Here is a 26,459-nt window from a genome sequence, read left to right as displayed (position 1 = left end):
GGTTTCCATCCTAAACAAATGCAACAAAAGGCCTCTCACTTGTAGATGCCCTCAAGGACAGTAAAGCCGTGAGCTCACTGGTCTTGCTCCACCATGCAATAGAGTACCCTCAGTGAATCATGCAGAGTCTCAGTTTCCCTCCATTCCACTTGCAACAAAATATTAGGAGATTCTGAGATGAAAAACACTGGGTAAGTTCAAAGTGCTTATCATAATCAATAATTCTGCGATATGACAGATGCCTCACTTTAATCAAGTGCACTTAAAAAAAAAAAAAAAATTTACTCTAAAGATAATTTCCCAAAGACTATGCTTGAAATCAGAGGATCCGGATAGGGAGTACTTAAGTAGATTGCAGGAATGCATGCCACTTCTCGTCTTGTGATTAGGCAACAGAGCAGATCTAATCACTTTGTTGCTGTGATGACAGCTGCCACTGGGAGCCTAAAAACAGAGAGAGAAGTAACTTACCCACAGGTACCTCTGAATGCTTTTAGCAGTGACTCCTGGCAGAGAACTGTATGCTTCAACATTTTGTGCGATCTTTTCCCTTCCTGCAGCCTGAGCTCAGCACCACATCAGGGGGCAGCTGGGGGTGAGCGGCAGCATGCAGCAGAGGAGGGGCAGGGGACGCTGCCTACTTCCCTGGCTAAAGCAGATCAGGAAGTCTAGGTATATTTATAACAAGAAGTTCCACTTCATTTTTCTGTTTAACACGCTTTCCACAGAACTTGACTCCTCCATGAGCACATTATTAAATGCACATGTATTTGATAACCATGGAGTGCATTTGCACCACTTTGCACCACTCAAGCACCTTCACCATCTCTAGGGAAGGACTCTCCTGGTGTACATGCTACATGATATCCAGAGTCTCATAAATTATAGATTAAATTTTGCTTACACTGCTTTCGTTTAGGTTTAGTGAAGTAAAAAAGAAAAAAAAAAATTTTTTTTTGCATGTTGAAAGGTTGAAAAAGAAAATATAGACACCATATGAGCAATGAGATAAGTACCAGACACCATGTGAGACACCTGCCCAGCTCTAGAGATGTGCTAACAGCCTCAGCTTTTACACAGGATCCATGCTTCTGCTGCATTGCAGACATGTTTCCTGACATGCCCTAAGGCATGTCAATAGCTTTCTTTGTTTCATACTTTTAAAAATATTAGCAATTGAGATGTTCTTAAAAGGACTTCATTTTAATCTGTTCAACTACTTTTAGACATGAGTATGAGATTCTTGTGCCTAAAGCCAGCCTGTATTGGTCAGTTGATTAGCGTGAAGATCCAAAAATAAGTTCCTCCTTTCACCATCATACTGAAACGATGCACATCTTATTAGGTAGGAATGGCCAAAAATAAAAATTCCCCACATTTTTTTCAACACTGTGATTTTTCACAATCCAGGACACATTACTGTAGGATTATAATAAGGTCAGTCAGTGTGTGCGACCTGGACACTTGCAGGCTAGCATCTAATTTTGCATATAATCAGATAAGTAAGCATTTTGATTTTTAGGGTGCCATCAAATCCCATAGACTCAAGAAGCATTAACAGATGCTCAATAACACTGAATGCTTCTAATTTAGATACATAATATTTGGCACCCGAATTCTGAACTAAAACTCTCACATTCTTTTATATAAGTATCTTTCTATAAATCTTCTTTAACAGCGAGGAATTCAATTACTGGGCTGTGCACTAACAGGTCAGGCACTGATTAAAGAAATTATCTTCAGTATGATTTAATTCACAACTGTTACCCATGATTTCATGATTCCATTGAAATCCCATCTTCCATATGCTGCGACTGGGAGCTGCAAGGTGTCAGGCAGGGCCACTTCTGAGTCTTCAGCATACCAAAAAAATACCCCTCTACATGTTGAGCAAGCCTTTAACATTTTTCTGTACAAATGGAACAACAAAAAATTATCCTTTTCTGGGGGAAAAGAGAGAGAATCTCCTCTTTGTGTTGTGGCTCAGCATTGTGTCATGGTTACAGGCTGAATTTATTCATCTCAGAAAGATCAAAGTTTTATAGCCTAGCCAGACCACATAAAGTGGTCCATAGCACTATAAATTCGCAGTAAGAAGCAACGCCTTAAAAGAACATAAACAAAAGAGCATTTCACTATGCATAGCTTTAAAGTGTGTTTTAATGAAGTTTTCATTATCACCATAGGCATCTAGTGTACTTGTAAATCTCTTTGCTTTAGTCAGTGATATTTCCTTGGGCCCATGCAAGAAGTCTCAAGCTTTCACAGTCTAGCAAGATGTTTGTTCAGACCAGAGAAATGATAGAGCAGATGATCAGAAGCAATGAGAAAAAGCAACACTCTCTGGCTCATTGCGTGAATTCCTGCATCTGAAGAGGAAGGACTGAAGAGAACTCCTCCTACTAAGTCAGGTTAGTCATGGCAGTTATAAACCAGTCTTTGGCCAGAAAACCCACAGATGGTACTGTCTCGTGATCATGAAGTTGCAGAAATGAACGCAACATTTTGTAGCCCTCAGAAAATCAATTGTCTCAACATGCAGAGTTGGAGGAGGATGAACAAGTTTCAGCACAGCTGATGCTATCAGCGTTCATGAATTCCATGGCAAGTGCGGGCAGTTCTTTACCAAGTGTCATGCAAGACCAATCATGTACACATCTCACCATTATTCAGTGCTGGTCTACCTTAATCAGATTTTAGACCAAATATCGTTGTCAAGAAATGTCAGAGAATCAACACTGCATCTTTCAACAGCAGTCTTTTAACATGGTGGTAGACATCCAAGAAATCTTTCTTTTTGTCTGATAGACAATCCTGGTATCCCAGACTGGAGACACAAAAGGTATTTGCTGAAATTTTTATTTCCAAGCAGAAAGTCTCGTGCAGCAGTGCAATAACCCTGAAAGGGTTCAGTCACCAACTCCAAGCACACCCGTGGTGAGTAAGCGCTCAAACCACCCTCAGCCCAAGCAGGTACCAGAGCTTTGTTCTTCCTTGCAGCACATCTGCAACACTTTTAGGGCACACAGTCTGTGTGAAGCCTTGGGGGGAAGCCTGGGAAGCCTTCCCATCAAGTTTAATCACTCCACAAAAGAGGGTCAGTACTGCCCCCTCCTGTGAGCAGCCCAATAGTTTCAGCACTGCCTTTCACATGGGTCTTCTGCAGTAAATGCATGCTGGGTCTTTATTAAAAATATTTTTTAATTAAAAAAGCAAGAAAGAAATAAAACAAACAAAAAAAAAGCCCCAAGGAGTCGATGCGCTTTTTATTTCAACCAGCACAAGATGTAGATGTAGCACAGAGGTGCAAAAATGTCCATCGCCTATACCCTGTGCTTCTTCATCAGCTCTGGTCAACCTTGAAGGCTTGCCAGGACCTCAGAGATGTCCAAGGTCACTTGCTGGCAGGAAGCAGCTTTTCCATGACACAGAGGATTTCTCTGCTTCAGCTTCTTTCCTGCTTCTGTCTCTTTTATTCCCCTCTTTCACACATGCACTAATACGTAAGTTAAAGCACTCCAGTGATAGGTGCACTAAAGTAAAAAGAATTCTGTAGGCACTCTCATGACTCCTCCTACCTCCCCTGTTCTTGCAGGCATCATTGCAGTGCAGGAGCAAAGAAAAGCAGAGAAGCAAACAAAATCTCACTTTAAAATGCTACCCAAATCACACAGCATTCATAAGCATGGAGAAGTAAGCCATGTGTTACAACGCAATCAAGCAAGGAAATGCTTCATGTATTTTGACTTAAATTCACCTTCATTACATATGCAGTGTTCTTCGCTGCATACCTGCGGTTTCTATTAAGTTTAAGTCAGTGAGTAAGCCTAGAGCGCTGGAGGACAGCTCAGAGGGGAATTATCCAGGCTCTGGAAAGGACATTGTACTTCAGAGAGTCATTCTGGAAATGAGCATGGCTGCTGATGCATTTTAGGCAGCGGAAATATAATCTGAAGAGCGTTCGGAGGCTGCAGGTTTGAAAAAAGGAAAGATGGAAATGGTGTTACCACAGACAGGGAAAGGCTCAGGACTACTTCAGAGGAAAGGGAAGAGGATCTATTTTTTACAAGATAAAGATGCATTGAAAGTCATTCAAGGAGAGAACTGCCAGTTCTAGGCTGACAACAGGAAGAAAAACGGTAGGACTCAAATATAAAAGCAAACTCCTGAAACTTTCGTACCTCTTAAACCAGGTACAGAAGGGAGATTATACACAGAAAGATAAAGGTCCATGAGGAGTTACTAAGGTCACTAAGGTCAGTAAGGAGTGAATAACATGAAAACCTACTGAAAAGATCTTACAAGAATTGCAAAAGCTAGAACTAGAAGGTGCTGGCCACAGACATCAAAGTTTCACACAATATGAGGGCAAATAGAGCCCAGAGTGTACAAAATCAAAAAGATGTTGTGAGGAAAAATGGAGAAATGCAAAACATTAATTTGAAATCTTAATAGTGCAAGTAAAATGCTGTAAAACACACCGTAAAATATTTTTAATTTCTGAGTTCAACCACTTTTGTGGAGGTGCATTCAGATGGGCTAAAAAGATTTTTTCTGAATTCCACAAAAACTAATTACTGCAGTTCTAAAAATATGCATGATCAGGTAAGAACCAAATCAGCTGTAAACCAGAAAATGTGTGTCTTCACAAGTACAAAACACAGGGAATCAACACCTGCTCATGTGACACAGGTTTTGATTTAGAGAAACATATATAAGTTTCTTCTTTTAAAATCAGAGAATCATTAAGGTTTAACAAGACCACTAAGATCATCTAGTCCAACCCCAACCCATCACTACCATGCCCAATAACCATGGCCCTAAATGTGACAGCTACGTGTTTCCTGAACACCTCTAGGGATGGTGATTCCACCACGTCCCTGGGGCAGCCTGTTCCAGTACCTTCACCACTCTTTTGGAGAATTTTTTTTTTTTCTAATATCCAACCTAAAACTCACCTGGAGAAACTTAAGGCTGTTACCTCTCATCCTATTGCTGTTACCTGGGAGAAGAGGCCTACCTCCACCTTGCCACAGCCTCCTTTCAGGTCAGTGCAGAAAGTGATGAAGTCTGCCCTGAGCCTCCTCTTCTCCAAACTGAACAATCCCAGTCCCATGGCCACTCTCCATAAGACTTGTGCTCCAGACCCTTCACTGCATCACTGCCCTTCTCTGAATGTGCTCCAGGGCTTCAGTGTCTTTCTTGTAGCCAGGGGCCCAAAACTGAACACAGCACTCGAGGTGCAGCCTCACCAGTGCAGAGTAGAGAGGGATGATCAGCTCCCTGCTCCAGTACTGCCTGACCCCATGCAGTGTGAAATGTACATTCTGATTTAGTAATTGGAGGACTTTAGATAGAAACACATCTTAGTGAGTGAGGGTGGCATGTACTTTCTGGTCTACATTTTGGCAGGATCTGGTGCCTTGCACACAGGGCTGGACCCAGAGCCGATCCCCTGACTTGGAGGTGACCCCATATCCTTGGTTGAAGTTTTGATGGGGCCCCATACATGAGCAATAGAGAGGCTCCTGGCCATGAGGAAGTGTTGGTGGAGCCCTTGGCTCAGTGTCCTTGGGCAGCTCCTTCTGCTCAGTTCCCTTTACCAGGAGGGTGTTCAGCTCCTGTCCTTGTTGGGTACAGTGGGGTGAACTAACTCACTGCTAGCACAGTGTACTTCACATCCAAAGAGCTTCCATAGTGAAAACAAAAAGTCGCTGTAATCATCATAAAGGAAATCAAATTTGTGCACGTACAGATTTGAAAAACACAATTTTTCATGTGCAACATCTGCCTTTGGGCCTGACAATCTGGATACTCTGGAAGGTCTCCTAGCTTATCAAGGCACACTCTTGGCATCCTTCTCCCTTTTGCCCTGGTACAGGGCATCCAGTGCAGGCCATGTGCTGCAGAGTGGAACCAGGGCCTGCAGTCTCCCTTGTTAACCGCAAAGCCATCTTGCTTCAGGCTTGTTCTTAAAAGTTGGTGGATTTTTTCCCATGCTGGAAAGCTTCTACAGTACTTTATAGAGATAACTCTGGGAACAAGAAGTTCCAGTAAATCATCTACGCAGTAAATCCCCCTCTTATGTCTGAAAACCGTGGCTTTCTCCCATTGAGAATGCTTTGACCTCTGGCACCAACTGCTGCATTTCCACTCTATACATTTTGCATAACGAAACAGGAAATCGGCAATGATGATGCCAGATCCGTGGCCATTTCGGGGAACAGACCCACCAAAATCTGCCCTCCTTGCCAGAAGAGGCTCTGCTTTGGGCGAGCCCCAGAGTTAAAAGAAAGCAAACATAAAGAAAAACGATTTTTGTTGTAAAAAAAAAAAAAAAAGAGTCAGAAACGCGGTGGCGGCGACGGTGGTGGAACAGCACGGCACGGCGTGTGCGTGTCCGGCGGGGAGGGGGTGCGGGGTAGGGGGGCAGCGTGCAGCCCCGCTTGGAGGGGCGGCCCGGGGGGCTACGCGGCCCCGGCACCTGGCGGCGCGGTCCCGCTCTAGCGCGGCGGCGCGCCCTGCGCGCTCTCGCCGCCCGTCCACCTCCACATGCACACACCCGCGGCGGGAGGAGCGGCATCTCTCTCGCAGTCCTCATTTCTCCAATTTAATTTCCCCCGGCCTCTCGCTTCTTCCTGACTATTTTTATTTTCTTTTTCATCGTATTCTTTTCAGTACGATTCTCCGCCGGGCTGCTCCAGCCGGCCGCCGCTGGGAGAGGCTGCGCTGCGCGCCGGGGGCTCCCCGCGGCTCCTCGCAAGGTAGGCGGCATCTGATGCAATCCCGGGGACGGGGACGCGGCGCCCCGCGCTGCCTTTGTCTCCACGCATGGCCGGGGAGAGCCTGGCCGGGGCCCTCCGCGCTTTGTCCCCGAACGTGCCCGGCTTCCAGCCCTGCGAACGCACGGGGTCGGCGGCGGGGAGCCCGGCGGCGTGGTGCTGGGGCGGCCTGGGGGGGGGGGGGGGGGGGGGAGCTGCCATGCGGCATCCGCCTCCTAAGGGGGCCGCCGGGATGCTGAGCCGCGGCAAAATGAAAAGCAAAATATTAAAGGGGGATTGGGGCAATGAAGCGACGGCAATGCGAAAAAAAGAAAAAGAAAAAAAAAAAAAAAGATCATTTTCTGTGTTAGGAGCTCCAGAATGTGATAGCTGCGAACGCGGCCGGGGCCCAGTGTGCCGCAGCCCCCCGTGCCGGGCCCGGCCCTGCCCCACAGCCGCGGCCGTGGGGAACTTGTGCGGCATTTGGAAAATGCGGGGTGGGCCCGGGCAGCGCGCGCGTTTGCTTGTGTGTGTGTGTGTGTGTGTGTGTGTGTATGTATTTGTGCGTACGTGTGCATGTAGTAAATATGTGAGCATGTAACAGGCGATCTGCTCGTTTTTAACGTGCCAAAGGCGAGCATAAAAGTGGGGCATGTCCGAGTGTGTACATCTGCTCACGTGTGCGTGGATACAGCCCGTTGTTAGGGGGGTGCGCCCCATTGTTTCCCCGAGTTTGCCTTGCAACCTGTAGCTGTCGTTTATTCACCCTTGTGAAAGAGGAGCTGGGCAGCTGTAAAGCTGTGCTTTGTTTATGTGGCGGTAGAAAGGCGAAATAAAAGCCCTGCACGGCAGCGGGCTTTGTGCCCACAGGTCCCCGTGTGCGCGGGGCCCTTGCTGCTAGCTGCGTTTGGTGCTGCTTCGCCCTTGGGTTTGATGCTGCACGAGGGCAACCATTGCTGCACAAACACGAGATAAAGCCCATTTGAGTTGACTGAATACATTCTGGAGGAAATACGTGTATATACTCTGAGTCTAGAAGTAAAGGGAAGAAAAAGAAATCATTGCTCCATGCAACTTCTTTCCTCACCGAAGCATGAACTCCGTTTAAAAAGCCTGCAAAAGGAAGTTCCATCTGTTGCTGAAGGATATACATAGTCAGTAGCTGCTGTTCCCACATGGCACTGAAATCAGCTGGTAGCAACCTGTCCAAAATCCGGGCATCGTGCGCTCCCAGCGAGCAAGGCCTGCTGCTGTGGCGTGGTGGAAATTCACTGACTCCAACGGGATCAGCTGCCGCACTGTGTGACTCCTGTGTGACTTTGCCTTGAGGAGGCTCTTGTGGCTGAGAAGGCAGAGCAGAGCACGCTGCCCCAGGCACACTGCAGCAGCAGCATCCCCTGCCTGTCGCTGAGGCTGCCTGGCCCTTGCCTGTCCCCTGGCTGTGGGGCATCGCACAGCCTGCTGGAGACCGTGGCAGGCCCATGTCCTTGAGGCCAAATCCAGGGTTTAATGCCTGAAGTGTAGGATGGGAGCTCTCTTATAGTGGGCTCCCTTCCTCAGGTCTCTGTGCTGCCTTTCATCTGGATTTTCTCATGTGGATTTTCATCATTCTTTAAGGAGGCAGAAGGGTGACCAAGCAGAAATGGCACACTTCTCCCTCCTGCGCCCTGTCCATTCCCGCTGCTTTTTTCCTCAGTTGGCTCGTTTCTATAGAAGCAGGCTTAACACCCAGCAGAACAATTACTGCTGCTTTAAAAGTTCATATGATGAAGGCAAATGAGATGTTGTGGGGGTATTTAAATGTTTCAAGCCTGAATGAAGTTTCCTTTCTGGCATGTAATTATTACTGTAACCTTAATCCAACCCAAGAAGACTGAGCAGCTACTCATGGGAAAAACAGCAGCCTGTTCATGTTGGAAGTGCTTTACAGCCCTTTTCCAGTTCACTCATAATATTTGTGTAAGGTTATCAGCTAAATATCAGTCTGAGTTTTCTACAGTAAAGGAAACCAAAGCAAAGAAATTACGTGTAAACTGGGGGAAAAAGAAGAAATGAGTTAGATATGAACCTACGCAAAACTGCCTTTCTGTGGTACACAGTGTATTTCAGATTGGAATATGGAAGCTGCTTTTTAGCCCTGTGGACTCCTTCTCATTGCTTGCTGTGGCTCATCCTGCAGCACTCACAGCACAGCCCCTGTGCAGCACAAGAGTTCGTTTAGTTGTGGTGGTGTGTCCTGGGACCTCTTCAGCAAAACCCAGCCTGTTAAGAGGATTTCACAGAGAAATATAATTAGGAAAAAATGTGGCTGTATTCCTCTGCCAAATGCCTTCCCTAAATTGACTGGGAAGGGCTCAGAACAGAAATGTACTTAAAACCATTTTCCTTTATGGCTCATCTTTAAGTGTTTTGCCTAAAGTAATGAATCACTGGGTGAATCAGGCGAGTGTTTCATGATTTCTGATTTGCCTGCCTTTAATCAACTGAGCAGCCTGTCGGGACTTAATTTGGGACTGACCCCTCCTCCTTCATGCCGCGTGGAAGGGCAGCATGGGGTGCGATAGGGAACACTTTTCTGTTGCAACACAAGGTCACAGTGCTGAGGATGGCTGAACACGTGTGCATATTGCTCCTTTGCCTTCATATCCTTTTCCGATCTTCCTCATCGAGTCTTCTGTCTCACTTGTTGGTTGCTCCCCCCATCTTGTGTTGTAACTGTTCCTTCCTTGTGTGATAGAGGAGCCTGGATGTGAAAGGTGGTGGCTTGTAGCCACTGAGCCAACAGCTGCAGATGCTGGAAGGACTGATGGTCACCGCACTGACAACGCCTGGCAGTGCTGCCGCTGGTGGCACAGGCATCAATTGATCAAGGATCAAATGGGATGAGGCTGCTTCCTTCCTCCAGCTCCCTGGGCTGCAGAGGAGCAGTGCCGGATAGCTGGAGGCAGTGACATTTTCAGCTCTACAGATGTTTGCTCACTGGATGTGAGTCAGTGTTTAATTTATTTCCAGGCTCTTTGTTATCTCGGTAGTGCTCCTCTCATCTCTCAATTCTGTCCTTCCTGTAGGTTAGGAGTAAAACGGGAACTTGATGTTCCAGATGTCAGGTGTCTCTAGCAGAAAGGAGAGGTTTGCTTCCTGGCTTTTCAATGTGATACTGTCTAAAACCTATTATTGTTTTCTGTCGTTTAAGTGAATAGTCCATACGCAGCATTTCAGGCTTGGCCTTTCATTATTTATGCCCATGGAGTCTTATTGGTCACATTGCTGTTCTTTGAAAGAACTTTCAAAAGTGCCAACAAAGATGTATCATATCTCAGGCTTTGCAAGAATGAAACAGCATGTGCAAAACTCAGGTGCTGCATTCTGATGCCTCCTAACCGACTAAGAAGGGGGACTTCTTGGCAAAACTCCTGAGCAAAAAGTTGAGTCATATTTCTTTTAAGTAAATTGTCTTGAATTCCGTAGTTAAAATTGCTTAGTGTGTCTTGGATACTTGCCATCCCAAAGACTGCAGGAAATGCAGTGTGAATGGAGCACGCGATGAGTGTGCAAGTTGACGTGAGGAAAACCATACCTCAGGATGGGCATAATGGTGTCCAGCCCCACTCCGTGCCCTGATCAGCTCCTGGGCAGCGTCTCATCCTAAGATGGCATTTCTTGAATTATGTCCTTCACAGGATATGAAAAAAAATACCTGTGAGTTATGCCATCATCGTTACCACCAGGAGTGATGTTACTTTTAGATATGCTGCTTCTAACGTTTTTCTAGAGGTGTATTTCATATATTATACCTCTTCCAAGTACTGCCTAGAAAGGACTCGTGCTTGAGCCAAAAGAAATAAAGTTAGATTGTGTATATTAACATATTTTGTCAAATACAAACTTTTTGAGCCCATTACTGCCAGTCTGGAGCTTTTGACTGTCCGGAAGAGAGGAGTGGCAGGGCTCTTTTTATTTTTCTTTTGATGTGTCAGAAGGCAACAGAGAAAAAGAGCCCGGCTCTTGGAATGTGTTTTAATGGCTTGTGAAGGTCTCCATATCCCTGAGAAAAATAAACTCGTTTTATCTTCTTGTGTCATATTACAGTCCTCCTTCTGAAGTCTGTGACCAGTTGAAATCTTTCCCATGTTCTACAAGGAACAGGGAATAAATTATCCGTTGTGGGATTTGCAAGACATGTCATGGGATGTCTAAAGAGAAAACCAAGCTCGTAGGCCAGTGCAGGGCTTTTTCTGCTGCACCGGAGGCCTGGATCAGCTACCAAACACAGACTTCTGAGGTTCCTTTAGAAGTGTCTTTACCCCTTTTCTGGTTTTCTCTTGGGGCAATTCATGCTTCAAGAAGTATTTGCCCATGTGAGTGGAAAAGTCGGAAGTAAGGGCAAGATTCTAATTTTTTTCTTTCTGTTTTAGTCTGTGTGTGTCTGGAGAGAGGTCTGATTGCAGGCATCTGGAACTTCTCTGTTTATGAGGTTTAAAGATGGGCAGAGTAGCAAGCACAAAGGGATTGCTGCAGTCACTTTTCAGATTATCTTTAATTTACATTAAAAGGCAGTTAATAATCAAGTTCAGTCTAGCAATTTTTGCCAACATAGCATTTTTATCTGCATTTACCTTATCATATTGTTTGAACGAAAAGGTTTTCAGTAAAAATACAAACACCTTCCAGCTCAGAATCAACATACAATGACTCTTGTGAGGTGAAGCATTTGTTTTTTTTCCTTCCTACAGCATCAGTGGCACCAGCAGCAGATACACATCTGTCTTCCTTTCTCCATACTTTTGCAGAGCCAGCATGCAGCATTAGGAATGTAAAGCTGGGATCTCTACCTCTAGGGACTGTGGGTGTTCTTGAGAAGCTATGTGCTATTTGTCACTTCCATCACCTACAATGTAAACAGACAATTTGGAGTGAATTGCATGTGACCACCTGTATCCAGGCCTGTGGAGGGAACCAAGAGTGGTTAGCTCTGATGAAGGGTTTGTGTTGTGTATATCTAAAGGAAAGTTATTTTTACAAAATTTCTGAGCTTTACTTGGAATTTTTTTTCTGGGTATCACACATATCGCTCTTTCTCTCTGAATTTTCAAGCACTTCACTGAATGCTTTTGTCACTATTGTTACTCCAGCTTTACAGTTGGAGGTGCTAAGGACAAGGTAGTTATCCTTTGCCAAAGCCTTGGAATGAATTCCTGCTGTGACAGTCGAAGTTCCACGCCCCAGCCTCGCAGTTCTCTCTTTGCTGCCCTCATGTTTTGGCACTGAGGTCAGGTTTTTTCATACTTGGAAGTTCAATGTATTATTTCACTCCACAGTGTTGTTAGTTTCAGGGTTCTGTTTTGTTTTAGTAAACCACTTAACCTAACAAGAACCCGGTCCAGACTCCAAGATGCTGTCATGCTGTTGCAGGAGCCACTCATCTGTCTGAAATCTGGAATTTGCTGAAGTTGTTACTGGTGGGTCAGCTGGCGTCAGCTGCACCAGCATCTTCATTCAGACTGTTTTTGGTAGAATGTGAGCTTTAGTTCAAACAAACAAACAGAAAAGTCATCGCTTTTGCACTCCAAAGATTCCTTGCAGATAAATCAGCCAGACACTTTCCTGTAGGTCCGGCTCACAGCGTAGCAGCTGCGTGGCAGCAGGAAGGGGAAGCAGGAGCTGCACACCAGCAAGCCGTGAAGCCCACTCTCGAACAAGCTGTTTACCTCACAGAAGGGTGAATTTCAGCCCCTATTTTTGCACACACTCAGCATAGAATTTATTAAGCACAAGCAGTGTCAGGGTGATTGGGAAAATCCTCCTGGGGGACAAAGATGCAAAAGAGCCTCCACGGGGAAAGTTGCGCTGCTTGAATTTTAGACGAGCCTCTGCTTGGCTTTAAAATGCCAGATACAGATCTCAGTACACATTGCCACTTCTGTTAAGGTGCTATTTATTTTAGGGACTGATGGTCACAAGAAGCCTCAGGATTCAGCATGCTCACTCCTTGCCACCTCACAGCCGCTGCCTCCTGTGGCTTTATCCTTTTATAAAAAGATCACGCTTTCCTTCCAAAATAAGTAGACTACTTTATGCCCCTGGGAAGACTGCTCCAGAATATCACCACCAGAGCCACCCCTCGTTCACCGGTTTGCAGCTGTATGTCTGCAGCCAACTCTCGTTTTGCCTTGCACCAGCCTTATAAAACACAGAGCACTTGCCCTGGGTGCTCGTGCTCTGCACTTGCTGTGCAGGGGAGCTGAGGAAAGCCTGGCCAGGGTCCATGCACACAGTCCTCCCCTGGCAGCCATGTGCCCTCCTCATGCCTCCATATCTGGGCATGTGCTGCTCCCATAGGCAGGGTGGGCCCCGCTCCGCCAACAGCACAGTGCCTCTGCCATGGCCAGGGCTCATGGGGAAGCTTTTGGAAGACTGAGGATGAATGTACTTTGCTCAGAAACTTGAAGGGAAAAGGGCTTCTTTGCAAAGCCCTCCTCTGCGTGAGGGGAAGTGGTGTAAGCCAGGAGTATTGAGCCCTGCAAACTTACTTGGAGCAGGCTGATGTCACAGTCTGGGGACACTGCTGCTTCCCTGGCTGCGTGAGAGTAGCTTGGTGGCTTTGAGGCGGTTCCACAAATTTGAGGAAATATCCCCAAATAAATGTGGCATGTGGGCATTCACCAAGTACCCCAAGACAAATTGCAAATTATTGCTTGGCAATGCAGCAGAACATTCATTCACAAAACGGGAATGTAATGACTGTGGTGTGGGTGCTTGTTTCTGAATAACATTCTGGCGCCTCTGCATCATGCAGGCACTGTTGGTCTGTCAGGCTCTGGAAAAAGTTGGCCTTCAGCTGATTTACATTTCTAACAAGGAAACGTGCCACCATAGCAGCCCTATCCAAATTGCCTTTGGTGCTTTTCTTGGCACCTTTATGTAACACATCTAACAGCAGAGAGGCCTCCTGGTCAATAAGTAGTAACTGCTTGATACAATATGTATGTTATTCATTCTTCATATGAGATGTGTTCTTAGGGATTTATTGTTGTCTGGTTTTGTCCTTGTTTGCAGTAAGTGTAGCCATACACAGAGCAGCCTCTGTACCTCTTCTTTACCAAAGAAAAACCTAACATACTCAAATACCTTGAGTACAGACATCAGTAGAACAGAGTGCTGTGGTAACACTGCCCCACTGTTCCTCCATTTAGCAGCAGCATGAACTTGAGGTATTTTATATTTTTAAGTAAGGAGCAATATGGAGAATGTACTGAAGATGAACACTGAATAACTAATGGTTCGTGGGCAAGCAAATAAGTTTTATTCCTTAATTTGTAAGTCATTGAGTCTCTTCTTCTGAATCAAAGATGATAGGTTTGCTCCCTAGTTTATAACTGCGGGCACCATCTTCTGCAGTCAGTTGTGGGACTGGGTAAATCTGTAAGGCTTGTGGAGTTGATCTCGTTAAGGAGAATGAAACATCACTCCTGGACTGCATGACTTCTGTTAAAACCTGAACTGCTTCTAATGATACCAGATAGGTTGGTGAGGATGATCCCTCATGTCCAGGTTTCACTGTATTCTTCTGGTGATATTACCTACTGTTGGTGTGTATATCTTGGGCTTTTTTCTTGTCTTACCTAGGTTGCTGATACTGTGGCTGCCGTTTACCCACCAGATCCCAACCAAACACTAACATTTCAAGAAGCACTTGGATACGTACAGTTCCTCACCCAAGATGCCATTCAAAGCTGGATTAGAACTGACTGAATTACAGAATATGACTATCCCTGAAGATGATAACATCAGCAACGATTCAAATGATTTCACAGAGGTGGAAAATGGCCAGATAAATAGGTGAGTATTTTTCCATTGACACTGCCTGTGCTAAGAAACACGCTGTTTAAAAACAGCATTCTAATTTTCAGTGTAAGTTTTGAATTATTCATTACCAAGTCATGCTCCATTTGAAGACGTAATTTGAATTTCATATGTGACATCTGTTGGGCATAGGCTGCAACAGCAGATAAAGCAAAGAGAGTGACAATTTATTCATCGTTTCAAATCTTTCAAATTAGTCTAATAAAATGCACAAACATATAATGTAGCAAAAAGCCCAACATTCTGAAACGTCTACTTGCACAAAGCAGAGAAGCAATAATAATAAATACAATTAGACCAATGGAATAATTTGAAACAAATTGCTTTGTTGACCCTATGATGACAGCTGAAACCTGCCTGGCCACATCCGCGTCCCCAGGCTGGTGGGGATTTGCAGCTGGCACTGCTCGAAGTTGGGCAGGATGAGGAGAAGCAGCACCACTCTACCCCAGGGCACAGAGGGTGAGGAACTGCTCAGAGACCTGCACCTAACTTGTATCCAGATAAGGAATGCAGCTTTTTGTCAATTCTAGTGAAAACTGGACAATCACTTTTCCTATGGTATAGTAGTTTACCAAAGAGACTTGTTCTGCATGATGGTGCATCTTCCAGGCCTCTATGCCAGGCACCAGCATCTCACAGCTGCTGAACTCTGCTGCGTGCACCATGGGTCTGTTGCTGTGCTCCAGCTGGGTTTTGCAAGCTGCAAAGCAAGAGGCAGCTTTTTGACCAAACTTCCTGTCAAAGCGCTGCACGGCAAGGGCAGGGGCAGGGGCTGGGCCTACAGCCAGCCCAGCTGGGAAAGCTATGGGGTGGCCACCAGCTGCTCCTGCTGCAGTGTGACCACAGTGTGGCTGCGCCAGTGGAGGTTAGGGCTGATCAGGAATTTTCTGATGCAACCACTTTGAAGGAAGGTGCCAGGGCGAAATGCAAACTACTTCTGTTTTGTTTTTAATAAAAAAAAAAAAAACAACAAAAAGCAAAAAAACAAAACTCGGACTTTGTCAAAACAAAACGGTTCCTGTATGAACCTGCTGGCTTTGCTGCCAGCTTCCATGAGCTGACAGTGGTAGAAGCATTCCCTGGGGCGTACTGAGGATTTATGTCCTTGATAGGAGGAGGAGTGGTAGCTGTGCCTCCTGAGCTCTTGTCTGGAAACTGTCAGGGGAAAAGCCCTGTTAGCCCATCATCTTTCATTGAGCACTTGTAGAGGCTGAGCAGGGAGTGTGCTGCATGCGTGTGACACGCAGTGCTCACCGTGTGTTTTATGGAGCTGCGCTGTGAGCGTGGCAGCGTCTGAGCAGGGTTGAGTTGGAGTAAAAACTGGGTGAGGAAAGTGTCAGAACTGAGACAAAATTTCTAAATCCTGCTCTGGCTCTTCAAGCACGTGAGTATATCCTATCGTTTTCACTTCCTGATAGAAATCCCATAGCTGTGTCAGAAAACACCCAGGCTCTGTGTAATATGAGGTTAAGGGGTGTATGGACATTCATATTTATGCCGTCTGACACATGGTGTAAGGCCTTGTGAAACGCCAAAGTCCACCAGTATCAGTGGGGCTTTTTTTGTTTTTTCACTTGAGCTTTAGATTAGATCTGTAATTTTCAACTGACTTTTTGCAGTTGTTTCCGCTTGTTTGATTCCACACTCTGTGCTTCATTTTGAATCTTTTTTTTTTCCCAGTGCATAATTTTTCAAGCAGAATGTAGAATGTAGCATTTTTAAGAGTCTTTTGGGGACAATGCAGCAGTACAAAGCTGATTTAAACCCCAAATATTTCCCGATCTCAGAAAAGAATTCTCTAGTTCCCTTTAGATTTCCAGCATTTTCTGGGCCTGAATATGTATTTGTATATGCAGGAATGTTATATTATTTGGGAGGAGCTCTATTGGGAGGGTTTTTCTGTGCGTGCAAATGTGAAATACTTTCTGGATATGGGTTTGCTGTCTTTTAACGATTTATCCTGGGTACACGTCTTTGCCATTGCTGAATATGACATAAATCAGTGTGTAGATGACCTATTGCTTCCTGTGATAGTAGGACAGATCTGCTAAGCTGTTCAGCAGACTTGGATCTGTACCTGTGATGATGCTGTCAGGAAGCTGCTGGCTGGATGCTTGTCCTAGTCTGCAGCTATGGGTAAGTTATGAGCGCTCCTTGTTTGGTTGACAAGGCTGCTGGTAGCTATACCCAGATCTGGTCAAAGTTTCATAGTGCAAGCCAGAGCAAGCTTTCTTCTGCATTTCTTGTTCCTGCTTGCCCTGGAAATCTTTGCCATCGCTCAAGCTGGAGCTCCGTTTAAGAAACCGCCTGAGGATAGAGTTCTGTCATCTTGGCAAAATGAGCCTTCCCTAACAAATGTTTAAGGCATTGTCAAGTATCAGTTTAAGTTAATTATGTTTAAACATATCTAAGATGGCTAAATGGTTTTAACTCTGCTTAGCCAAAATGGTTAGCTCCAGGATATCACCTTTATCAAATATTTCTCATTTATGTCCTTTAATAAATTAAATTTGGAGACTGTGGTTAAGTACGGTCCTTTTAAAACCACTTTATCAATAAGACTGAGTTTCTGCTTTTCAGTAAAACAAGGCAGAAAAATAATTGGATTACAGAATTCTTTCCAAACCAACCGTGAGGCTTCTTTCATCACAAGGATGAGCTGATCATCTTTTGACCAGGTTATTCTATAAATGCATCTGAAAAGTTTTGCATAAACTGTTCATGCTTGACTGTGATGTAGAAAGCACACCAGGAAATCAGAAACGTAGAAGAATGAGTTATGATTGTGTATGATGAGTAGAGCATTCAAAATGAAGACAACAAGCAGCCCAAATGGATTTTATGCTTGTCAGGGGCCACAGGGCACTGGAGGCATGGGTTGCCTCACTGTGCATTTCTGTAGGACCTGTCACTGGTTCTTATCTTTCTGTGGGCTGGGAGGATCCGCAGCAAACAGTCGTATTTCTTTGTTCAAGTCAGATTTGTAAATCTCAATGTACATCATTGTGACAATGTGTAGCTCGCTTTCTAAGCGCATCTGTTGAACAGAGCAGATGCAAGGCATGATTTAATAAGAAATTATAGTATTCCAGTCTATGTTCTCCTTTACATACTGTAGTAAAAAAACATCCTGAAATTAGATTAAAAAAAAAAAAAACAAAAAAAAATGAAACATTTATTAAAAAAAAGCATATATTGGGAAGATTAGTTTCTGTTGACTCCATTTGTCTGCCTTCTCCCTACTTTCTTTTATTTTCTCCTTTTATTTCCTCTTTGAATTTGAGTTCAGCAACACATTCCATTTATGAGCAGCATGGGGTGTCCCGCGATGCATCCATGCCACCTACTGAGCATCGACCCAAGGCAACCTTCCTGTCCAGGCCTGCCAGTTACGTTGCTTGCAGCAGGGCATGTAGCCGCAGACAGGCAGACGGGCATCTCACAGCCCCAGCTGGCAGGCAGGCCAGGAAGAGCCCTGTGCAAGCTGGGCAATGCTCTGCCTCTCCCAGAAGGTCACAATGGCCGCATTCCTGTGTCTGACTTTGCCTGCCCATTCACACTGTGCAGCAGAGATAGAGAAAAGGTGTGCACTGCAACATGGTAAATGTGGAGTGGATGACTAACACACCTTGTCATAGAAGATGAGACGGTTTTAACATGGCTAACTCCAGAGAAAGTACTTTGAATTAGTTTATCAAACCAGATGTTTTCTCCGCTGCCCATCTGGAAGGAAATAATGCATTTGTTCTACTGAAAATACCAATTATATAAAAACTCATTTCTGTTGGAAGTATTGAAATGAAAAATTCCAAAATTGCTTTACATTTAAGCAATATCTTTTGGATGTAGTCTTTGTCATGTACTAGCTCTTTAACAACAATTTTCATTGATCTTTAATGCCTGGTGGCAGTAATGGCAGTAATGTAGATACTAATCTACAGATTTGTTATTTTTGTAATTATTTAACAGAATGAATGCGTGGGGCTGAGCAGGAGCAGGGGGAGCGAACTAGCTGACTTCTCCTTACTCTGACAAAATCTGAAATGACACATGATCTCCATGGTTGACAGAAGAAGGCAAAGCCCATAGATGTTCCCAGCAGTGCTCAGAAACACAAAAGAGACAAAACTTTTCTCTGCGCTCCTGCCTGTACAAATTGCCTGCAGGGTGTTTCGAGAGGGAGCTGGAATGTCTTTGTCAGACCTCTCACACTCAGCTGCCTGTGCTCAGCTTTAAACAGACATGGAAAAAAAAAAAAAACCATATACTATGAATCTACAGAAGGTCAGGTTGAGATTTTATTCCATCAGTGAAATGCCTTCCTGGTGAGATTCAGAAAGTTAATTTTGGATCAGTTCACCTTAGCCGTGATTGCTTCTCACTCCTTAAAACACTGGGGGAGGATCAGCCACGTATTCCAACTGCTTTAGGGCTTTAGAGACTGGCTCAGTATCTGTATTTTGCAGTAAATTAGTTTTTGAAGTTAACCGTTCAAAAAATAAAGGAGAAGCCTATGGTTGGTTTATATACAGAGCAAATCGAAGCAGAACGATAGTAGGAATCAAAGTTGCCACAAAAACAGCAATAATTGCACAGTCAGAATCAGAACTGTGAATCTTTGGCCAGGAGATGTTCCCAGCTGTGGGAAAGGGCCATTAGGGCTGGTCTTTGTGTTCAGCTCACTGCCTGCTTTAAGAAGAGTCACTGTAACCTGCCTACAGAAAAAAGGAAGCTTGGTAACAACCACTGGATAGCTATGTGTTACAAATGATGGCTGCTATAGGCAGTGCCCGAGAACCTCTGTAAATTAGCAGAGATGCCAGGGACTTAATTGTGCATAAACTTCTGGAAGATGGAATAGCTGATAGAATGCTTTACACAAAGTAAAATTGTTTGCTGAAGAGTGGGTCTGGGAGAAACTAGCAGCTTGCCCTAGTCAGAAGCGTTGTAAATCCGTTGTCTGTATTAGGGATAGAGAGCAAGTAAAGCTGTAGAGGAAAAAAAGCCATTCAGCTCATGTTCCTCTACTCAGAGATGTTCGATTTGACAGTGTGATGAATTTGATACTGAGTTTTGAAGGGTTTCTTGTTGACCATACAGCAGCCCCAACCTGAGGCACACCCACAGAGCACATGGCCTGGTTCAGAATGGCCCCAGCAACGCTGCTGCCTGCAGCACCTCATCACAGAATCACAGAATCACCCGGGTTGGAAGGGACCTCAAGGATCATGTAGTTCCAACCCCCCTGCCTAGCAGGGCCACCAAACACACACATTCAGATCAGGTTGCCCAGGACCCCGTCCAACCTGGCCTTAAACACATCCAAGGACGGGGCATCCACAACCTCCTCCTCTTAGCTCCAACCCCACGCTAGCAACAGAGGGCTTGTACTCAGCAGCTTGTTGGTGCCCTTACCTTACTGGATCTCCTAAAATACCTCTCCCTACACATTTATTCTGATCTGGTGGTACCTTTACTGACACTCAGTCTGTGCTGGCATCAGGAAAGCAGAATTGGGCTCCTTTAACAGTTACAGGCTTGACCTTTTCTTGTGTACAGCTTGTATACATTGTGTATTTTGTGATCACATGCTGCTCATGGAATTAACTTGCTTGCATTTTCTAATGGCTCTTTGCTGGGAATTAATCCTCTGACTTCTTTCAGCAAGTTTATTTCGGACCGAGAAAGCAGGAGAAGTCTCACAAACAGCCACTTGGAAAAGAAGAAATGTGATGAATATGTAAGTATTTTTGCAGGCTTTCCCTTTGTCAATATGAACTGTCTTTCATGTATGGAGAGCCCTTAGACATAGTCTTCAGAAGAGCTGAGTACAGGCATTTGTTACTGAAATCCAAAAAAACAAAAAAACATTTTGGTTCAGGCAAGGGGAGTCCTCTGGACCCTTGCTGGGCAGAAGGCATGACTGTTCCCCAGGCCTTATAAAGCATCACTCGCACACCAAAGATGTCTCACAGGCGTGGCAAGAGATGGATTTTAAAGTTCAGACTGTAAGTATGAGTTGTATATTGCCCATTGTATTGATGTGAGTTTACAAAATCTGTAGGGCAGCAATCAGAATATGAGCGTGAAAAAAGAGAAGCGGCCTTTTTTCTCTTTCCAACCTGACAGTGCTCCCACAGCAGTAGCTCTTTCTATCTGATTATCTGATCACATAGCTTGCAGGTTGGGGTGTAGGGGCATTCCTGTGCTCTGTTCCAAACTCCTGCTGACACACAAACCTTTGTTTCTCCAGATTCCAGGTACGACTTCTTTGGGAATGTCTGTCTTCAACCTCAGCAACGCCATCATGGGCAGTGGCATTTTAGGCCTCGCTTTTGCATTGGCCAACACAGGAATCTTCCTTTTTTCGTAAGTGTGAATGGGTTGAGGAGCTGATCTCTGCTCTGTGAGCGAGCGGAGTGATTGATGGTCCATTGGAAATGTGATGTTCTTCTTCATCGCGTGAAGTAGCCGACCTGTATAAGTGGTTTGGATTTCAGGGTACTGCTGGATGGGTCAGCTGTTCCACTGTCTAAAAATGAACTCAAATACTAAACTACAGCTTTCAAGCTGAAAAGGTCAGCTACGTTTTCCAGACATTTATTTTTCAGTCAAAGCAATCGTGAAAAAAAAAACACTAGTTGTGCTTCTAGAGCAGATTAAGTTCATGTCATCAACTGCTGACCTGTGCCTAGCCAGAGACTTTTCCTATGGTCTACAAATTACACATACATTGAAAATAGCAAATTTATTCAGTAGTAATACTTGCAGTGTGACAGTACTTAATTCTTACTTGTGTCACAGAATCTCTGTAGCTTTCAGCAAAGCATGATGCAATATCTAATCTTGTAAGCAAGAAAAAGGAATATTTATGCTCTTTTAAATGTCAGATATAATATTTTCATCTCACTCCCACAGTTTCTTCAGTTTCTTATGTGAGAGTCCTTAAAAGCAACATAAATATAGCCAAGATTTGAGTATAAAAAAAAAAAAAGGCTGAGGTACAGTACTTTACAAAAAAAAAAGCAGCATTTCATAAAACAGAATTTTATAGTTTAGAAATGAAACTGTGCCAATGAATGAATAAGACACAGAATACTGTGTTATTTTGGTTTGCAGCATGAGGCATTTCATTGTGAAAAGTGATTGTTAAGAAATCAGTTGGGAATTGTGTGCAGATTCCAGTAATAAATGTTCATTGAGGGAAGAAACACAATAATTTACAGTATTTGAGAACTGCTCAACACGGTTATTAAGTTTACAGATCACTGTACAGAGGTGTTATTTCTTAAACATCAGAGTCTAAAAAATTGAGAACTTAACATTTCGTAGGTTTTTTTTGAAAAATTATAAGGTGAGCTCTGCATATAGCAGAATGAATGGCCAAAGTGGTATGTACAGCCATCTGCTCCAGGATTTTGTGCCAGTATAGCTGCAGCCATGCTGCTAGAGTACAGTTTGCAGTGGTTGGGTAAAATCTGGGAATAATCCGAGGAATTAATCCACTTACATTAAGAATGTACAAAGCCTCATTATTGTGTTGCAACTAAGCTAGGCAATAAAGTAGCAGGACTCAGATTTAGATTTTTCTTATGCAGAGGGACTGAGTTTACTTCAGTTTTGCTGATTTGAACCAGCATGTGATACTAAACTCTCTATGATATTCCACCATGCTCTGATATGTTCACCTCTGAGGGCACAGACAGAGGTCTGCAGAAACTCTTGCAACCAAAAAAAGTTCAGTCTAGTTGTCTCTTCTGAGATAATAGTGTCTCAGCTAAAGAGTAGTACTTTCTATATCTACTTCTTAAGAGGGCATCATAGGCATCTTCAATTTCGCCCTCAATTGCTTTATATTTCTGTAAGTAATCTCATTCTCTTCTATCTTTCTCAGTGAACAGTTTTTTTTGTGAGAGTTTAAGTGAAATGCATTTGGTCTCAAGGGTGTAGAAAGGCAGTTTCTTTCAAAATCAGGCCAGTGGTGTGAACACTGGGGAAACTTCTAACAACCTGTGGTGGAGACTGAGTTCATCTTGGTTTGAGTAGTGAGTGTGTAGATGTGTGCCACCTAACTGCATAAAATCTGCCAAAACCAAAAATGTTTGTTAGTTTTATACAGCAAGTAACAGTGCTACTCTCTAGAGAATCAGATTGTGTTTAAAAAGTAGATTATTGTTTTAGATAGCTTTATGATGCTTTTAGACCTGTTGGCTTGGAGATGGATCAGCCTGCTGAGATGAAAGGTAAGGAAGCTAGCAGGACCTAGCTGACCAGTCTGGCTGAGATTTTGCTTTTGATGCCTGGAGACAGATCATCCTAATGTGCTTTCTGTAGTTATGCCTAAAAATTTAGTCTCATAGTTAAAGTTAGACCAGTGCTTTTACAGTTTTGGTCACACTCTTATTCAGTGCATTTTTGTTTTTTTTTTTACAAAGTCCTGCTCTTTATTCCAAGTATATCTTTGAACTGTCTCTTCTTTACAAGCGATAAAGAATAAAGTCTTGGAAAAAATTCATATGCTTTTTGCACATGAGAAAGCACTTACATTCATTACACATGAATAGCAGAATTGTAGAAGATTTCTAGGTTGCCTTGTCCAGGTTGTCTGACTGCCAGTACTTGCTTGCGACATCTCTGAAAAGTAGAAAGCAGAGGAGTGAAAATTAAAGCATCATTTTCAGGGCTAGTAAAGCAGACCAAAACTGGTTTCCACTCTCACAGCTTTTGTGATTCTGCAGTGTGAAGTAGATCAGTTCAGGTCCTGAATTCTTGTGGAAAAGAAGTACGGAGATGGATGTGTGCTCTCACATGGTACTCACAAAACTGATTGATGCAGTGAAGTGTCAGGCTTTCTGGGCAAACAGTTGAGAAACTCAGAGGAACTTTATCCTGGTATTGTTAATAATTATAACCTAGATCAGAAAAGAATATCCTTTCTTTTATGAAAAAGGGAAGAAAAGCCTTGTACTGCAGAAATATGGCACAAAAGGTTGAGGAGCTTCAGTTGGGCCAGGTCAGCTGGGAAAAGCAGGAGCACCTGTAGGTAGTTCACTCTGCTTGTGGTTTCACCCAAGTCCCAGTAGCAGAGTGGCAGATGATGTTCAGAGACAGACAGGCTGGCAAGCACAAGGTGCCTTCAGCCTGCGTTTAGCCTGGCTCTGCAAAGGAGCTGAAAAGCTCTTCTGAGGCACAGGGCTTGTTGGATGTGGTGCAGTGTGAGGTGACAACTGGAGCTTCACACCGCTCCCTGCAGGCACCTGTGCTAAGGTTGGCTGGAGGCAGTCACTGGGCTGCAGCCACGCCGTGCCATGACCCTGCTCTTCACACTATTCCCCATCTGATGCCTCACAGGGGTTCAGCGAGTGAAGAGAGGACTGCACAATCCTTGCTCTTCTGAGTATGCAGCCTGGGCTCCACAGGGGGCTGGGGACAGTACCCTTTTCAGCTGCTTTGGAAGTGCAGTTGTTGGCAAACAGCAGTGGTGTCATAGGAACAGTCTGTTCTTCATAGCCCTGTATCAGTCTCCTGCCCTAAGCTGTTTATTCTGGATTTGTTGAAGGGAGGTGACTTTTTCGTGTGCTGTTTGCTTGCATAGCTGCCAGCACTACTTTAAAATTAGGCAAAATAATAAGCATTGAGATGGCAGTATGAGATTCCCCACTTCTGTTTCAAATTTGCACAGGATGAGTGGTATGGACATTCTCATTCCCTTCCAAGGGGTGGTTCTGGCATGAGTGTCCTGACACAAACAAGTTCTTCATGCAGTGTTAATGAAAATGCCAAGCTTCTCTGTATTAATCCTATGGGGAGCTAAGGACAGCAGATCAGATAAATACCTGGCTGCTCGAGAGTGTTATTTTTACCACTGCAAAAGCTCCATGAGCTCAGTGCCTGAAAAACGGGAGCTTTTAATATTAAAATAGCCTTGATGCTGGCCTGTGCAACCAGAGCCACTTGGGACTGGGAGTGAGTCATGGCAGCTGTGAGCACCGTGCCTCCACACAGACAGGGGAAGCAGGGCAGCAGGAGAGCTTAGCACGTCTTCAAAAATGGAGCAGCCGATGCAGTCTCCTTTCCCTTCACCTCCCCAAGGAGAAACACCCTTTGGCCTGTACGAAAAGTGTCGTGTTATTGTGAACCATCATTCTTTCTTGGCAGAGAAGCAGTTCTTCCTGCCATATCTGTGTTTCTCCCTCCTCCTCTGGCTCCAAGAAACCCGTAGGTCATTATTTGACACAAAAATATTTATAGTCCAAAATAAGAGAAAAGGAGAGGGAGGAGGCTTCTCATTCTGTTCTATGTGTTCCAATAAAAGAGATGTCTTTCTGCTTATCTATGGCAATAGATATGCAGTTTTCTTTTGAATTTTAGGCTTGTTTTCCTTGGTGTCCCAAGGGTAGCTGTCATAATAAAAAGCAGAGTTGCCAACAGATTGTCTGAATGCTCTTCACACACATCATGAAAACATGGTCAGGCCTTTATGTGTTCAGTGTTGGAGGGGAAGACACACATCGTGCTTGGCTAAAAGACCTAAAGCAACGAACTAAACTATTTTTATGTACTTACCCCCTGGCACTGAGTAATTATCATTTATGCCAGCAGGTTCCCTCCACAAACACTTTGGTCATTACTTCCTGCAATTCTGCATGCAAAGTCAAAATATGGGTCACGGAAAAACAGGGAGTGACATCAATGAGGGAGCACCTGTCCCTGCCTGGGTGAAGCACGAGCCTTTGGTTTCTGCCTTTACTCCCAGGAAAAGACAGTCTGGGCCATGAAGGTGAAGGGTCAGGTGCCTGCTCAGCTGCCTTAGTGCCCAACACCTAAAGCTCAGAGTCCTCAAGTCTCATGATTACTCACTGTGAGCATAGGGTCTTAATGGAAGCTAGAGACCACCTTCTTCACTTAGTGAGTTGAGTTATGTCCAGGTCCCATTCACACATCAAGAGCTGGCCAGAGCAAGACAGCTCTGCGCAGTGTTAGCCTTCCTCCTATCCCCATTCTGGGGGCACTGAGGCAACTTTTGGTGGCACGTCTTGGGGAGAGATGCTTACATTTGGCATGAAAATCCTTAAATAGAAGACTTCCATCTGAAATTTTTACTTTGCTTCCAGGGGGGAAAAAAAAAGCTTTAGACTGTGTGGTGAGGAACGTGTACGACTCATTCCTGCTCTGATTAAATCCTAATTCCTATATGGTGAAACAGCTCCATTCCTTTGGCTTGGAAGGGTATAATTTAATAGCAGGACGTAGTTCTACTGAGTTTTCCTTGGTTGAATTCCTCTGCATACAAGGTTTCTTACCTCCTCTGTAGTGTGTTAGAACTGCAAAAAGCATGTAAATCACTTTTGTTTATAGAGGTTTTTGCATTCTCAGAGGATTATAAAAAATATCTTGGCATCAGTGGGTAATGACCCAACACATAAAATATTGTAACGTTAGAACTTTGTTCTTACAGTAAGCTTTATCTTTCGTTCTTTTGTAGGCTGCTTTTGGTTTCTGTGACATTGCTGTCTATTTATTCAATACATCTCCTGTTGGTGTGTTCAAAGGAAACAGGTAATCTAAGATTTTATTGTACCATTTCAATGGAATTGTAAAGAAGAGGTGAAAAGTGCTCAGAATAAAGCCAAGTGCTTTGTGAAACACAGGGTTTCCATCACTTTGCTGACAAAAAAGAAGGTCCTACCAGATTTTGGGTCAGAAGCCCAGAATTTGAAATAATTTATGTCATGGCAAAGGAGAACAGCATATGACCATCACTGTAAAGAGAAAGTGTATATCTATATACATATACATATACATATACATATACATATACATATACATATA

The 26,459-nt window shown here is 44.1% G+C and overlaps 1 protein-coding gene across 3 annotated transcripts in view; it reads left to right on the top strand.

The window, feature by feature from the left end:
* Positions 1-6,545: 6,545 nt before the first annotated feature.
* SLC38A1 (solute carrier family 38 member 1) overlaps positions 6,546-26,459 on the top strand; it is a 38,483-nt gene continuing 18,569 nt past the window's right edge. For 2 of the 3 annotated variants that reach the window (XR_006168307.1, XM_042815792.1), the window contains exons 1-5: positions 6,546-6,764; positions 14,388-14,600; positions 20,292-20,367; positions 20,881-20,996; positions 26,113-26,186. Coding sequence is in view for 2 of the 3 variants with exons in the window: in XM_042815792.1 (XP_042671726.1) it covers positions 14,482-14,600; positions 20,292-20,367; positions 20,881-20,996; positions 26,113-26,186 (385 nt within the window). In the remaining variant the exon portion in view is untranslated. Of the gene's footprint in view, positions 6,765-14,387; positions 14,601-16,668; positions 16,764-20,291; positions 20,368-20,880; positions 20,997-26,112; positions 26,187-26,459 lie in introns of those variants that run through there. The other variant, XM_042815793.1, reaches the window with a different exon arrangement.

Source organism: Centrocercus urophasianus, unplaced genomic scaffold (assembly GCF_019232065.1).
Source record: "Centrocercus urophasianus isolate 14NV4802_14NV808 unplaced genomic scaffold, USGS_Curo_1.0 seq_15, whole genome shotgun sequence".
In the NCBI taxonomy this organism is placed as follows: Eukaryota; Metazoa; Chordata; class Aves; order Galliformes; family Phasianidae; genus Centrocercus; species Centrocercus urophasianus.
The sequence above is the reverse complement of the archived record's forward strand: the minus strand, read 5'-3'. Positions and strand labels throughout refer to the sequence as shown.